General features: G+C 45.3%; 1 protein-coding gene across 1 annotated transcript in view; it reads left to right on the forward strand.

The window, feature by feature from the left end:
* The first annotated feature begins 629 nt into the window (after nt 1-629).
* LOC105473893 (diacylglycerol kinase delta) overlaps nt 630-17,204 on the forward strand; it is a 120,456-nt gene continuing 103,881 nt past the window's right edge. Inside the window, exon 1 of the mRNA XM_011728077.2 lies at nt 630-800. Within this exon, the coding sequence (XP_011726379.2) occupies nt 645-800 (156 nt within the window). The 5' untranslated portion in view covers nt 630-644. The remainder of the gene's footprint in view (nt 801-17,204) is intronic.

A 17,204-nucleotide genomic window follows, 5' to 3' on the forward strand; every position in this document is an offset into this window, starting at 1 on the left:
CTTGCTCTAAGCACCAGCTTCCCTTTCTTCCCTCGTCTTCGCCCAACACAAGTTCTTTCTTACCTCCAGGCCTTTGCACAAATCTGGTCTCTGCCTAGAACACGATTCCCTCTCTAGTCACAACTCCTGCTCACATTTTCCATCTCTCCTTAAGAACCGTTTTCTCCAGGAAGCCTTCCCAGATGGAGCGGTGCATCCCAGTTCTGGTGTCCCGAGGACCGTCCCAGTACCGGGGTCTCTTTCCAGCATGCGCGCGCGCATTCGAGCTCGCCCCAAACTCGGCCACACAAGGCTGGGCAGGACAGACGCGGCCCTGGCCTGCCGGAGGTTACCTACATTCTGATGCGGAAGAGTGGAGATGTTTTAAGAAGTGAACATAGAAACAAGAACACAAACGGCGTCCCAGAAAGAACACACAGAAGCCACGGCCGGGAGAGGTGGGCGGGGGGCCCCGGGACCCTTCAGGTGGGGGCGGGGAGGGGCCGCGCCGCGCCGTCTGCAGCTGCGCACAAGGCCGGCAGGGGGCGCGGCGGGGAGAGGCGGGAGGCCGCCCCCACCGCCCCCGGCCCGGCCCGCCCTCGGCCCCGCCCCTCCCGCCGGCCCCGCCCCGCCCCCGCCCGCGGTGCGCGCGCTGGCCCGGCAGCATGGCGGCGGCGGCGGGAGCCCCTCCGCCGGGTCCGCCGCAACCGCCTCCGCCGCCGCCGCCCGAGGAGTCGTCCGACAGCGAGCCCGAGGCGGAGCCCGGCTCCCCACAGAAGCTCATCCGCAAGGTGTCCACGTCGGGCCAGATCCGACAGAAGGTGAGCTCGCGGCGCGGCGGCCCGGGCGCGCGCCCCTCACGCCGCGGCAGCCCCAGCCGAGGCCCGTGGCCCTGCCCGAGCGGCCGCCCAGGCCCGGCCCGGCCCGGCCTGGGGTCCCGCGGGCGTCCCCGCCTCGGTCTAGCGTGACCCGCCGCTGTAACGGGCCGGCGCCCCGGGCGGAGCGCGCGGCCCCCGACGGACGGCGGGCGGCGGCGGGGCCGGGCGGGGGGCGCGCAGGTGGGCGCTCCCGGGGGCCGCGTGCTGGGCGGGGGGCGCGCGACGAGTTGGGCCGCGAGGACCCGGAGGAAACTGAGGCCTAGATGCAGGGGACTGCGCTCGTGCCACCGAGCTGGTCCCACGCGGGGGCTCCCGGCTGCGCCCCGCGGGCGTGCGCGGTCCCCAAACCCCAGTTCTGCACATTTCTCAGGAGCGGTCGGGTGATGTCCCGCGAGTGCCCTGCAGACTTCCCTGTGGTGCCCTCAGAAGTCCGCTCGGACCCGGGTGGAGGGATCACCCCTTCACCCCTTCATCACAAAAGGGAAGGAAGGGATGCGCGTTCAGTGACCGTCTCTCTCAGCAAAGCCGGGACCGCGCACCCGCTTGGCACCCAACTCTCCACTGAGAACTCCGAACGCTAAATATTAGATAAAGACGCACGTCCTTTTTGCAGGAGGAAAGTTGCACCGTTTGTTTTCCCGTTGTGCTTCCTATTGAAAACTGCTTACGGTTTTTGCTCCAGGTGAGCCCGCCCGGTTAGAACACTGCTTCCTCAGGCAGGTGGCTGGACAGGTGGCCGTGAGGAGGCTGAGTCCCTGGGGCAGCGCTGGCAGATCCGGTTGGCACGGACATTCTCCTCCTGCTGCAGTGCGCTTTTCCTCAGGGGCGGGTTAGGTTCAGCCGGTCCCTTCACCGTGGGAGCCTTCTCTTCTGTCAGCCTAGGATACCTGCGATGGGGGAACCTGAAGTCCTAACATGTTACAAACAGGTTTGTTGTGAAGTGCTCCAGTTATTCAGCAAATAGGTACGGAACACCTGCTTTGTTCCGGGTGTAACAGTAACAGTAGTAATAATAATGATAGCAATAGCAAATAACAATTCTTTAATACCGTCTATGTGCCAGGCAATTTCTTGGGTTAGCTTTACAGCACTTGACGTGGTTAGTTTATTAGTACTGGTGAGAACCCAGTGAGCTGGATGCTATCATCTCCGCCTTTTGGAATTGGAATAGAAGTAGAGTCAAGGTTAAATGACTTGTCCAGAGTGTCACAGGTCGTAAATGTGGATCTGGATTGGAACCATGGTCAAGACCTAAGATGGAAGGTAGTTTCTCCACCTAGGGGTTCTCAGTCTAGTGGGGAGATGGACACCTGGGCACCTGACATGACAACATTTTAAGTGCTGTGGAAACTCGGGGCAGAGACTGCCCTGGGGAGGCAGGAGAGGCTTTCTTTAAGGTGGGATCTTGAGGGATAAGGAATTCGCCAGGCTAAGTGGGTAAGAAATGGCTTTCTACATATTTGAACGTTGTGTCTAGAGCTTTAGGCACAACTGTGAAATGATCAGAAGTTGGGCCAGAGGTGGATCACGTTGATTAGACTTAGAGGTTGGAAGGGTTAGTTAAGGCTGAATTTCGAGGGGCTGGTCCTTTGAGGGGTTTGCTTTTTGGCCGTGGGCAAGAGGTGGCCACAGAGGGTTGTTCAAAGCATGAGGGTGATGGACCAGATGTGCTTTTGGGAAGATCTCCACATAGCCCTAAATGGTACTGATAGGACTTGCTTTCTTCTGTTGCCCAGGCAAGGTGCTGACCAGTGTGGGGTAGATCATGTGATTTAAAAGGTTGATTAAGAACAAGATTGTGTTGAGAGAGATTTGATTCCTGAGAGATTCCAGTGTTCAGAATTTTGTTGGTTAAGAGGTGTTTTTGCTTTCCTTCTTTTTTCTCCTAAAACAATAGCTGCTATACCAGCTGTTCTGGTTGAGGAGGAGTGATGGGTAGACTGTTAAAAATACACCCCGAGGACTTAGAATTTCTGAATACAGTCACATCTGCTGTACAGATAGCTTAAGGCTGATTTTTCTTCTGAGTTGTTAAGAGATTGTCAGAATGTGGGAATGCGAGGTTGACTGTATGTAATAGCTCTATTTTTTTTTTTTTTTCCAGCAGATAAGCCATTCACAAAATTCTTCTGGTATCTATGGTACATAATAGAAATATCAAAAATGGTATGGGGTAGCAGTCTGAGTCTAAAAAGAAAAACAGAACTCACCTTAAGTATTTAGAGCAGAAGGAATGTAACGTAGGGGAGTGGTCACACAGGTGGTGGGAGTACTGAGAATGCAGGCTGCGGTGAGGCAAGCCGGAGATGAGGCAACAAGCAGGAAACCGCTGCCACCCCTAAGCTGGAGGGTGAAGGAAGGAGATGGCATTTCAGACTTCAGGGACAGCTGTCACCCACCAAAAAGTGGGGTCACAAGGGGTCCACCTGGCAGTGGCTGGAGGCTTGCAAGGGCACAGCTGCTGCTACAGATGTACTGTTCCCCTTCTGCCTGGGAACCCTGTCCTGGCTGGGGTCACCTCCTCCACAACTTGGACTGGAGCAGAAGGACAAAGAATGGATCTGAGGACAAGCTGGCCCAGGACCAGAACTGTATGTATGTCAGGCTTTTAAAATATTAGTCTAGTGCAAGTCAGAGCTGTCTTAATGAAGAGAAAAACAAAGAGAATGTCTTAGGGCAGTGCTCCTCAAATTTTAATGTGCAGATTCATCCCCTAGGGATCTTGTTAAAATGATGATTATGGTTGAGTAGGTCTAGGGTGGGTGGGGCCTTAGAATGTGCATTTCTTTTTATTTTCTTTTTTCTTTTTGAGACAAAGTCTTACTTTGTCACCCAGGCTGGAGTGCAGTGGTGCGATCTCAGCTGCTGCAACCTTTGCCTCCAGGGCTCAAGTGATTTTCCTGCCTCAGCCTCCCAAGTAGCTGGGACTACAGGCAAATGCCACCATGCCTGGCTAATTTTTGTATTTTGTTGTAGAGATGGAGTTTCGCCATATTCCCCATCCTGGTCTCAAACTCCCGAGCTCAAGTAATACACCCACCTCAGCCTCCCAAAGTGCTGGGATTATAAGCTTGAGCCAACGCACCTGGCAGAATATGCATTTCTAACAAGCTCCCAGAAGATGCTGATGCTGCTGGTCCATGGACCACACTTTGAAATATAAGACCTTATGGCACACATGTAAAAAGAAGCCTCTCCAAACTTCAAATAATTCTTCAGGTTATAGATCTTTAGCATATTGAAAATTTGATCTGTGCAGATTTGTGATGGCCATTTGTCAGTTTAGTGTTTCATGCATGTGTGATTTTTTAATATATTCGAGCTCTATAGAGTTGAAGCTGTCCCCAGCAAAGACATTACTTCATTTGTATTTCCTGACCACAGTATACAGTAATGACTTTGTAGAACTGCACAGCTAGAATGGAAAGAAAGAAAATGGAGCTAACACACCAACCAGCACATTCCCCAGTGCATTATAAGGTATTTTGAAATTTCGGTAAAGAACCGTGTAATTCTGCGAAGCTATCAGTTAAAAGAGTTTAATTTATTTGAAAGTTTCTAAAAAGTTAACATTTTTTTGGATATGAGCATGAAAGTGCTTGGATTCCTGATTTTAAATTTAGACAAAGCATTTTTTCCATTATGAAATGAAGACTAGTAAAAATTAGGTGAAAGGTTTAAGTTGTAAAAATCTTAAAAAAATACACCCCAGGCCGGGCGCGGTGGCTCAAGCCTGTAATCCTTGCACTTTGGGAGGCCGAGACGGGCGGATCACGAGGTCAGGAGATCGAGACCATCCTGGCTAACCCGGTGAAACCCCGTCTCTACTAAAAAATACAAAAAACTAGCCGGGCGAGGTGGCGGGCGCCTGTAGTCCCAGCTACTCGGGAGGCTGAGGCAGGAGAATGGCGTAAACTCGGGAGGCGGAGCTTTCAGTGAGCTGAGATCCGGCCACTGCACTCCAGCCTGGGCGACAGAGCAAGACTCCGTCTCAAAAAAAAAAAAAAAAAAAAAAAAATAAATAAATAAATACACCCCAGTTTTATGAGATATAATTCACATGGGATACAGTTCACTCATTTAAAGCATATAGTTCAGGGGTTGTCAGTATATTTGCTGTTGTGCAACCATCACCACAGTCAATTTGAGAACATTTTCATCACCCCATTTCCTCTGAACTCCCTCAACCATAGGCAACCAGAGTCTACTTTCTGTCTCTGTGTTCGCCGATTCTGGTCATTTTATAAAAATGGAATCATACAATATGTGTTCTGGCTTCTTTCACTTAGCATGATATTTTCAAGGTTCATCCATGTCATAGCATGTATCGGTACTTCATTTCTTCTTTTTGTTACTGGGTAGTATTCTATTATACAGATACACTGCATTTTATTTATCCATTTATCAGTTGATGGACATTTGAGTTATTTCTACTTTTTGGCTATTCTGGATAATGCTGCTATGAACATTCATGTACATGTTTTTGTGTGGACGTTGGTTTTCATTTATCTTGGCTATATACCTAGGAGTGGAAGTGCTGGGCCATATGGTAATACTACTGGACTATTTTCCAAAGCTACCATACCATTTTACATTCCCACCAGCTGTGTATGAGGAGGGTTCCAATTTTTCCACATCTTTGGCAGTACCTGTTATTATCTCTCTTTTGATAATAGCCATCCTAGTAGGTATGAAGTAATGTAGAAGGTTTTTAATACCATTTTATTGTTGGATTTCAGAGTCTAAACTTTGGTGTCAGATAAAGTTGCTTCAGACCCTGTGCTTCTAGTTAAGCGTGCGATTGTGGACAGGGCATCTAAACCTCCCTTAAGACTCGGTTTCCTCATCTGTAAACATGGAAAATGTTAGATCTTAGGTTGGTTGTAGTGACAGTAAATGTTAACTGTGTGTTCCTGAGCCTCAGTTTCCATGTCTGTAAAATAGAAATAATGGTTGTCATATCCGTAAAATAGGAATGGGGATGTTAACTCATAGAATTAAATGGGATAATCTGTGTAGAACACCTAACATAGTGGCCGATGTATAGTAAGTGATCACTAAATGGTTGCTTTTGATTAATTTTTGGCTTTCTGATTGTTCTTTTTTTATCCCAGATAGGAATCATTTCCCTGACTCCATTTTTCTTCAGCTCAAGCTGGTCTGAGTCTCCATCTCTGGGCTCCAGAAGAGCAAATACAAACAAATCTGGCTGAAAATTAGCAAAGACCATTTTTTAAAGAAATTGTTAATTTATTGAGTACTAGTGGGAATATCATGGCTAGGTATTATATTTTTTATTTCACTGGTTCAGTTTAACAGCAAATATTTGAGATCTTAACATTGTTAATTGTTGTGCAAGGCACTAGGGGTATCTTATTGAGTAACAACAGCAACAAAAATTTTTAGAGATGATAGTCTAGAAGACATTAATAAAACAATTGCACGGTTAATATAAAGTTGTGATGGGGACCGATGCTGATGAGGAGAGAGCCAGAATACTTTGAGAGGACATCATAGGTAAATTTGACCTGATATCAGGGAGGTCTGGGAGGGCTTCTTGAGGCAGTGACTGGCTGGGCTCTGAAAGGTGAGTAGGGAGCAGTGACTTCTGCTTCTGGCAGTGGTGGGCTGAGTAACTGAGGAGCCAGTCTGCCAAGCACAGTCTGCTAATGAGATGATGCTGAATTTCTGGACTAGGATCTGGGGAGGCTGAAGGTCTGTGGAAGTGAGTGTGGTATTTGTGGCTGCTTTTGACCTTGGAATCTATAGTGGCATCTGTAGTGGGTTTGGCATCTTTTCCAAATTTGGTCCACCTGGAACTTCAGGGTGTAGGTATAATAAGATATTAGTTAAATATCTTTTAAAAATATTTTCTTTCTTTTTTTTTTTTGAGATGGGGTCTTGCTCGGTTGTCCAGGGTGGAGTGCAGCGGCATACTGCAGTCTCTAACTGGGCTCAGGCAATCCTGCCTCAGCCACCTGAGTAGCTGGGACTCCAGATGCGTTCCATGATGCCTGGCTAATTTAAAAACAAATTTTTGTGGAGACGGGGGTCTCACTATGTTGCCCATGCTTGGGGTCTCAAACTCCTGTGCTCAAGCAATCCTCCCCCTTTGCCGTCCCAAAGTGCTAGAATTACAGCTACTGTGCCTGGCCAAAAATTTTTGTTTTGAAATGGGGTCTTGCTGTATTCCCCAGTCTGGTCTCAAACTCCTGGGCTCAAGTGATCCTCCTGCTTCAGGCTTCTGAGTAGCTGGGAGTGTAGGCTCAAGCCACTGTGCCTGGCTAATTAAATATTTTGAGAGTAAATCATCGTGAACTTAGGAGAAACTCTAAATCCAGTGTTGGTGTCTTTATAAGAGAAAGGGGAGGGAGATTTGACAGAAAGACATAAAGAGAAAAAGGTTATGGGAAAACAGAGCCTGAGATTAGAGTTCTGTTGATGCAAACCAAGGAATGCCTGGGGCCACTAGAAGCTGGAAGAGATAACAGATGGAATCTCCCCTAGAGCCTTCAGAGGGAGTGCGGCCCTTCTGATCCCTTGATCTCGGACTTCCAGCCCCCAGAGCAGTGAGACAGTCAAGTTTTGTTTTGTTTTGTTTTCAAGTTTTGTTTTAAGCCTTGAAGTTTTGTGGCAGCCCTAGGGCAGCCCTGGGGAACGAACACTGGGCCATGAACAAAACAAACATGGGAGCCGAGAGGCTGAGCCCTGTGATACTGTCCGAGTGCCTTAACACGGCTGAGGCACCAGGTTCTGCCAAAGGGCAACAGTCCTGGGTGACACCCTCCCCTCACAATTTGGATTGGGATCGCAAGAAGCCACTTCCAAGGAATGCGCATGAGCCAGAAGTAAGACTTTGGAAGGACTGCAGCCCTGCTTCACATCACCTCAGTCCTCTGAAATTAAAGTAATCCCAGTGTACTAGTGTCTCCAGATTCCCAACAGAAACAAACTTTAATCCTCTCTAGAGGGAGATAACATCAATGGAGGCCTCTAATGACTTTCACAAGTCTGTTTGTAAATTCATTATTGTGCATACAATAAAAAAAATAGACACCCAGGGAGGCAAAGGCACTTGAGTTAAAACCAGTAGAAACAACAGACTATAGACAGATCAGCAGGGCTTCCAGATACCAGACACAGACTTTACAACAACTATGCTTCTTGTGTTTAAGGAGATACAAGATCAGATTGAGAGTTTTGGCAGAGAACTAGAAACTATAAAGAACCAAATGAAAATTCTAGTCCACACTGGCATGGCTCACACCTATAATCTCAGCACTTCCGGATTGAGGCAGGTGGATCATTTGAGGTCACGAGTTTGAGACCAGCCTGGCCCACATGGCAAGATCCCGCCTCTACTAAAGATAAAATTTTTTTTTTTTTTTTGAGACTGAGTCTCACTCTTGTTACCTAGGCTGTAGTGCAGTGGCACGATCTCGGCTCACTGCAACCTTTGCCTCCCGGCTTCAAGCAATTCTCCTGCCTCAGCCTCCCAAGTAGCTGTGATTACAGGTGCCCATCACCACGCCCAGCTAATTTTTTGGTATTTTTAGTAGAGACGGAGTCCCATCATGTTGGCTGAGTTGGTCTCGAACTCTGGACCTCAGGTGATCTGCCCACCTCTGCTTCCCAAAGTGCTGGGATTACAGGTGTGAGCCACTGCACCCAGCCAATAAAAGAAAATTCTAAAATTGAAAAACATAATAATCAAAATTAACCAAAAAAAGAGCAGATTAGACCCAGGCTGAAAAAATTGTGTGACCCAGAAAATAGCTCAGAAGAAAATACCCACAAGGAAGCCTGGAGACATAAAAAATGGAAAAAATTGGAGAGGGTAGGAGACAGATACAGTAAAAAGGTCTTACTTGTGTTTAATTGTCACAAGAGAGGAGAGGTGAGAGAAAATTGAGGAGACACAATATTTGAAAAGATAATGTGGCCAGCTGCGGTGGCTCACGCCTGTAATCCCAGCAGTTTGGGATGCTGAGGTGGGCGGATCGCTTGAGATCAGGAGTTCAAGACCAGCCTGGCCAACATGGTGAAACCCTGTGTCTACTAAAAGTATTAAAATTAGCCGGGCATGGTAGCAGATGCCTGTAATCCCAGCTACTTGGGGGGCTGAGGCAGGAGAATCGCTTGAACCCGGAAAGCAGACGTTGCAGTGAGCTGAGACCACGCCATTGCACTAAAGCCTGGGTGACAAGAGCGAAACTCTGTCTTAAATTAAAAAAAAAAAAAAGAAAGAAAAGATAATACCTGAGAATTTCCTGCAACAAATAACAGGAACCATTCACAGATTCGATAGCCATATGAACTGAAAGAACCATATCTAATCAATTCCTGATACACCCCCGTGCTCTGCATAATGATGTTTCCATATGATGGTCCACATGGACAAAGGTGATCCCACAAGATTATAATGGAGCTGAAAAATTGCTATTGTCTAGTGACGTGGTAGCTGTTACAATGTTGTAGGGCAATGAATTACCTATGCGTTTGTGGTGATGCTGGTGTAAACAGACCTACTGCACTGCAAGTGGTAGGAAAGTATAGCACATACAATTATATACAGTACATAATAATTGATAATGATAATAAACAACTTTGTTACTGGTTTATATATTTACTATTTACGCTTTCTGTTATTTTAGAGTATATTCCTTCTACTTATAGAAAAAAGAAAAGCAAATTGTAAAACTGCGTCAGGCAGGTCCTTCAGGAGGTATCCAGAAGAAGGCCTTGTTATCATAGGAGGTGACAGCTCCATGTGTGTCATTGTCCCTGAAGACCTTCCACTGGAGACGGAAGACAATAATATTGATGATCCTGACTCTCTGTAGGTCTAGGCTAATGTGTGTGTGTGTTTCTTAGTTTTTAACAAAAATATTTAAGAAATAAAATAATTAAAAAAATTAAAATAGAAAAAAGTTATAGAATAAGGATATAAAGAAAATATTTTTGTACAGGTGTACAATGTGTGTGTGTTTCAAGCTAAATGTTACTAGAAAAGAGTCAAAAAATTAAAAGTTTATAAAGTAAAAATGTTACAGTAAGCTAAGGTTAATTTGTTATTGAAGAAAGTCTTTAAAAAATAAATGTAGTGTAGCCTAAGTGTACAGTGTTTATAAAGCATACAGTATTGGTTAGTAGTGTCCTAGGCCATCACATTCACTCACCAGTCACTCACTCACTCATCCAGAGCAACTTCCAGCCCTGCAAGCTCCAGTTATGGTAAGTAGCCTATACGGGTGTACCATTCTAAAAATCTTTTATGACATATTTTTACAGTACCTTTTCTTTTTTTTTTTTTTTTTTTTTTTGAGACGGAGTCTCGCTCTGTCGCCCAGGCTGGAGTGCAGTGGCCGGATCTCAGCTCACTGCAAGCTCCGCCTCCCGGGTTCACGCCATTCTCCTGCCTCAGCCTCCCGAGTAGCTGGGACTACAGGCGCTGCCACCTCGCCCGGCTATTTTTTGTATTTCGTAATAGAGACGGGGTTTCACCGTGTTAGCCAGGATGGTCTCGATCTCCTGACCTCGTGATCCGCCCATCTCGGCCTCCCAAAGTGCAAGGATTACAGGCTTGAGCCACCGCGCCCGGCCTACAGTACCTTTTCTATGTTTAGTTATATTTAGATACACAAATATTTGCTATTGAGTTATAGTTGCCTACAGTGTCAGCACAATCATGTGCTATACTGGTTTGTAGTCTAGGAGCAATAGGCCACCTAATATGCCATACAGATTAGGTGTGTGCCGTCTAGATTTGTGAAAGTACACTCTATGATGTTCACATAGGATGAAAAATACTACATTTCTCAGAATAGATCCTCATTGTTAAGCGACCGGTGACTGTAAGCACTGTTGAAAACCATAGATGAAGAGAAGGAGAGAAAGGCGGAGGTTGCAGTGAGTCGAGATCACACCACTGCACTCCAGCCTGGGCAACAGAGCAAGACTTCGCTTCTAAAAACAAAAACCAAACAAAAAAAGAGTGACAGCTGTGTTCTTAACAGAAACAATGAAAACCAAAAGTCTGTTGAAATTTAAGTGCTCAGAGAAACTGTGAACCCAGAATTCTGTGTGCAGCAAAAATGTCCTTCAGAAAATACAGTTGAAATAAAGGCACTTTCATATAAACAAAAACAATGTTTTTGCCAGCAGACCCACACTAAGGGAAACATTAAGTGTTTTTTGTTTGTTTTGGCTAAAGGAAAATGAGCTCAAGTTAAATGTTAGAGTTGTAGGAAGGAATGGAGACTTAAAAAGGGTTTCTATGTGGAAAAGACCAAATGATTATTAACTATAAAAATTATGCCTTTGGGTTTAAAATATATATAATTAAAATACATGACAACAGTGTCATGTAGGCTAGAAAGGAGGCAAATGGAGTAGAACTTTTCTAAGGTCTTTGCATTTCCAGGAAGAAGAACAAAGATCCAATTATATTAGACAAGTCAGGGTTGCATGTTGTATGTAATCTGTGTGGTGGCCACCAAAATTGTGATAGTGTGTGATATCTAAGCTAAACAAGAAAAATAGAATCAGGGATTCTAAATCTGACAGAAGGCAAGAAAGGAGAGAAAACACTGAACAATTGGGACAAACAGAAAGCAAATAGTAAGTTAGTAGACTGAAATCCCAGTGTATCAGTAATCACATTAAATGTAAGTGGGCTTAAATGCTCCAGTTAAAATACAGAGGTTGTGAGATGGGATACAAAAGAAAATCCTGACTAGGCTATTTGAAAGAGATACATTTAAAATATAAGGATATTAAAAGATTGAAAGTAAAAGAATAGGAAAAGATACTATGCAAACACTAACCAAAAGAAACTTGGTGTAGCTATTTTAGTATCAAAGTAGATTATAAGGGAAAAATTACGAGTAGAGATAAAGATATACTGATAAATGAGAAAAAGTTCATTTTGGATATAATAATTTAAAATGTGAAAGTAATAATTTCAAAATAAAAGAAAAATTAATTGTAAGGGAAACAAGTTCATAATCATCGTGAGATATTTTAACACACCTCTCTTACATGCTATGCATCAAGTAGACAAAGAAATTTGTAAAAATGTAGAATTGAACAACACAAGTACTAATTTTTTTTTTTTTTTTTTAGAAACGGAGTTTTACTCTGTTGCCCAGACTGGGGTGCAATGGCACAGTCTCTGCTCACTGCAACCTCCACCTCCCAGGTTCAAGTGATTCCCCTGCCTCAGCCTCCCGACTAGCTGGGACTACAGGTGTGTATCACCATGCCTGGCTAATTTTTGTATTTTTAGTAGAGACGGGGGTCTCACCATCTTGGTCAGGCTGGTCTCGAACTCCTGACCTCAGGTGATCCACCTGCCTCGGCCTCCCAAAGTGTTGGGATTATAGGCGTGAGCCACTGTACCTGCCACAAGTACTAAACTTGACCTAATGGAAATATGTAGAACACTGTACCTAACAATTGTAGAATCTAAGTTTTTTTCCAATACACAGGCACATTTGTCAAAATTCACTATCTGCTGGCCATAACGCAAGTCTCAAAAACTTTCAAAGAGTTGAAATTGTGTAGAGTATGTTCTCTGACAACAACAGCATTAAGCCAGGTTCAATAAAAAGAATGTCTCAATATATTTGGAAATTTTAGATATCTATTTCTAAGTAACTTATGAGTCACAGAAAGCTTAAATATTTTCGGTTGAACAATAGCAAATACGTGTATATAAAATGGGGTACAGCTGAAGTCATGTTTAGAGGGAAATTTATAGCTTAGAATACATATGTTAGAAAAGAAGACATGCTGAAAATCAGGTAGTTAGAATAGCAACACATTAAGCTCAAAGGAAATAGAGTATTTTTTTTAAAGGATTTATGAAAGAATGAGGAGGAGGAGGTTGCTGATCAAAGAGGTATGCAAAGACCCTGTGGCAAGAGGGAGCTTGGGGAAATCCTGGGGCTGAAAGAAGGCTATGGTGGTTAGGGCTGGTAAGCATCAGGAGCCCTTGGTTGGGACATGACACTGGAGAGGGTTGGAGGCTGTGTTAGGGAGCTCTGCCTTTTTTCTCCCAGAGTAGTGGGATGCTATTGCTTTAAGATTTTAGGAAGGAGCATGACCTAATCGGATCGTGGTTGAAAAGATGGCTCTAGCTGTGCTGCGGTTGACTGAGTGGATGCTGGCTGACCCAATGCAGTGAGAGATGCTGGCAGCCTGGGCCTGGCCTTGTGGCTGTGGCGATGGGGGAAGTAGCTGGATTTGAGAGATGCTGAGGAGGTGACATTGTGAGAACTCAGTGATGGTTTGGTGTGGGTGTTGGGGGAGAGAATATTTGTGATTCCTGTGATGAGCTGGATAATGGAACTCCTCTCTGATTTAATGAGCTGTGGTTGAGGACAGCTTTGGGGATTTTGCTGTTACCTAGCTCCGCTGCTTGCTGTCCTGGAACCTCTTATTCTCCACTACCCCAATTTTGCCAATGAGCGACATAGATTCAGCAGTTAGGTGGCCTGCTGGTGTGCCATGAAGCCATATAGGTCTCACTGAACCCAGATAGGGCCTTCTTTGTCCCTTCCTCCCCAGCCCCCAGTCATGCAGCTGCAGTGAGAATGGTTCATCTGAGCCTGAGAGTGAGGACAGTGTGATGGGGTCAGGACCCGATCGGATGCTGGGGCCATTGGCTTTTGGAGGTGGGCAGAGGAGAAGGAGGAGGACTAGTCAAAAAAGGAAGGACTGTCAGGGGAGGAGAAAGAGGAAGGGGGTGCAGAGAAGCCCCAGAACCAGTATGGTTTACCCCTAAATACCTCAGTGTATGTCCCCACAAAACGAGGATATTTTCATATATAACAGTACCATTATACCTGAAAAAAATTTTTAACATTTAATATCCAGATCATTTTCAAATTTCCCCAATTTAACCAGAAATGTGATTTGTGACCTTTCTTTTGGGAACCAGGTACCCATCAAGTTTTATGCATTATATTTGGTGGTTGTTATCTCTTTAGTTTGTTAAATTAGAATAGCTTCCACTGTCCTCTCTTCCCGTTCCCTACCTGCCTATGACATCAAGTTTTTCAAGAGACAAGGGCAGTTGTCTTGTATTAATGACTTTTTTTTTTTTTGAGACAGAGTTTCAGTGTGTGGCCCAGGCTGGAATGTAGTGGTGTGATCTCAGCTCACTGCAACCTCCACCTCTCTAGTTCAAATGATTCTCCTGCCTCAGCTTCCCAAGCAGCTGGGATTACAGGCACCTGCCACCACGCCCGGCTAATTTTTGTATTTTTAGTAGAGACAGGGGTTTCACCGTGTTGGCCAGGCTGGTCTCGAACTCCTGACCTCAAATGATCCACCTGCCTTGGCCTCCCAAAGAGTTGGGATTACAGGCGTGAGCCACCGCTCCCATCTGTATTAATGACTTTTAATGGCAGAAACCTCCATTACTTTTGCACCAACCTAATAATCTTTCTGGATTTTTCTGATTGTTTTCCCATCATTCTTTTACAATGTTATTTTATCTTCTATATATCCTATAAAGTAGAAGTGAGCAGTTTCAGAGACTCACTTCTATATTTCGGTTGACATTTTGGGCACGTCCCTAAATATGGAACGCTGTGTGCTCTGTACTGCATCCCACTTGGAGGAGGGCGTGTCCTCCTAGGCTGTCCCCCTCTGCTGTGTCGTTGCTTGGTTTATAGGAGATTTCGAGGTCTTTTCTTCCTTCCTTCTTTTTTTTTTTTTTTTTTTTTTTTAATAGAAATGGGATCTCCCTACGTTAAGCCAGTCTGGTCTTGAACTCCTGACCTAAAGTGAGCCTCCTGCCTTGGCTCATGCCTGTAATCCCAAAAGGCCGCCCTGGGATTACAGGCATGAGCCACCTTGCCTGACCAGATCTTTTTGTTGGAGATGTGATTCCCCCTTTACAATTAGGAAGTAATAGGTGATTCCTGGGCACTGTGCAGATATCCTTTACCCCAAATGGTTTCCACATTCGTACACAATACAGGACTTGCCTGAATCAATTTTATTGTGAGAGTTTGTGAAATGGAGATTCCCGCCTCCCCCATTCTGTCATTTATTCCACGTTTATCTGTTGGTGTTGTTCTATAAAGATATTTTCTTGGGGCTGGACATGGTGGCTCATGCCTATAATCTCAGCACTTTGGGAGGCCGAGGCGGGGGAATCACTTGAGGTCAGGAGTTTGAGACCAGCCTGGCCAATATGTAAAACCCCATCTCTACTAAAAATACAAAAGAAGTAGCCGGCCGTGGTGGCGGGCGCCTATAATCCCAGTTACTCCAGAGGCCGAGGCAGGAGAATGGCATGAACCCAGGAGGTGGAGGTTGCAGTGAGCCGAGATAGCAGCACTGCGCTCCAGGCTGGGTGACAGAGCGAGACTCTGTCAAAAAAGTGAAAATAAAAAGATATTTTCTCACTTCAACTGGGTTAAAGGCCACAGTTCCTCCTAAAAAGGCAGGGCAATTGCTGGATTCTTTCTGTATATTTACCAGTGTTCAAGGTAAGGATTTGGTAAATAGTCATCCCCAGTAGAGGCAAATGTTTCTCTCCCCGCAACCCTAAACCCCCACACCCACCCCGAGTATCACTATATGGATTCATGGCAATTTTTATTCAGTGTTTTACAGTCAGTTACAGTCATTCTTTTTGATGCTCAAATTATCCTAATTTTCCTAGAAACACACCTTCATCTGGCTCTTTGGTCTTTGAAGGCTTGCTTGCTATGTTGCGATCAGTTTGCGTCTTCTGGATGGAGTCCTGGAGCTGGAGTTTCAGGTAGAAGGGACAGTGTGTGTCCTGCGGCCGCGGCGGCCAGCCCACGGCGTGCATTGCTGCCCATTTCCTGCCAGTCCTAGGAGGAGAGTGCCTAGGAGTTTCACGATTTCAAGCTGGCAGGTCTTTGTTTTCCTTTTTTGGATTGGCTTAGGTTTAAGGTTGTCCCAGCCTCATCAAATGAGTTGGGTAGCTTTCTGTGAGAAAGGCTTTTGTCTCTGCCTCTCATATTGCATCTCCATTTATTTTATTTTTTGGGGGAAGGTTCTTATCTGTGGTTTAGACCATCTGTCTCCTTACCACTCTGTCCATCTCGGTATTTTTCCCTTGCCACTGTATCCATCAGCATTCTGGGAGCCTCTCAGTTTTGTCTTTTTGCCACCTATGACATTTTCTGTAATGTACATTTTTCCCTTTGACTCCTTCCAGTTGGATTTTAATTTTTCCATAGCGTGATTGTTTTCAGTTTTTTTTAAATCTTGGTCAACATCTTAGCTTGTTGTCTTTTAATTTAATCCTGTTCTCATTTTGGTGCTCCCTGTCCTTTAAAAACATTTTAATTTTAACTTTTTAAATAAAGGGCGTGTCTTCCTGCATCTTACTAATGACAAGAGTCGCATCTTTTCTAAAATGGTCTTCCATTTTCTGCAATCATTCATTTCAGGTTTGTGCATGTACTTTATGGCATGTTTTTCCATCAGCCTCCCCACTCCCCCTTTCTGTTTAGATTTAGTGTTCCTTGAATGGTGTTTGCCAGGCTGTGGGTTCGAATTGCTGTTTGCTGGGCACAGTCTGGGGCTGGCCATGGGTTGATCGGCCACGGGCCCAGGCTGTGTCTCTGCTGCTCTGGACGGGCTCTCCCCTCACCTTGAATTCCTGTGCAGTGGCCCCATTCTCTGTCTCCATGTGTGTTCCTGAGTAGTGGGTGTTTGTTGATGACCTGCTGCCCACTCTGCTGGCTCTGCTCTTCTGTGTCTGAGGGTGAAGGGTGTCTGCCTCCCTCTCCCCTGCAGGAAAGACTGGACTCTCATCCCCCGATGAATGGTGCTTTGTCCTTAGAGAATGATGGAAGAGGGACACTCTTTCTTTTTCTTTTAAACCTGCTATTTTAGCCATTTTAACAGGTACAGTTAAGTGCCATTAAGTACATTAATGGTATTGTGTAACCATCACCTCTATCCAGTTTGGGAACTTTTGTATCCCCTACATGGAAATCCCTTCTCCATCGTGAGTCACTCCTCATTTCCCCCTCCTCCCAGCCCCTGACAAGCACTAATCTGCTTTCCATCTCCATGGATTTGCCTATTCTGGGTATTTCATTTATTATTTATTTATTTTTTAGATAGAGTCTTGCTCTTTCACTCAGTTTGGAGTGCGGTGGCTCAATGTCAGCTTACTGCAATCTCTGCCTCCCAGGTTCAAGTGATCCTCTCACCTCAGCCTCCCGAGTGGCTGGGGTTACAGGTGCGCCCCACCATGCCTGGCTAATTTTTGTATTTTTAGTACAGAGGGGGTTCCACCATGTTGTGGCCAGACTGGTCTTCCAATTCCTGACCTCGAGTGATCTGAGT

Source organism: Macaca nemestrina, chromosome 11, assembly GCF_043159975.1.
Source record: "Macaca nemestrina isolate mMacNem1 chromosome 11, mMacNem.hap1, whole genome shotgun sequence".
NCBI classification, from domain to species: Eukaryota; Metazoa; Chordata; class Mammalia; order Primates; family Cercopithecidae; genus Macaca; species Macaca nemestrina.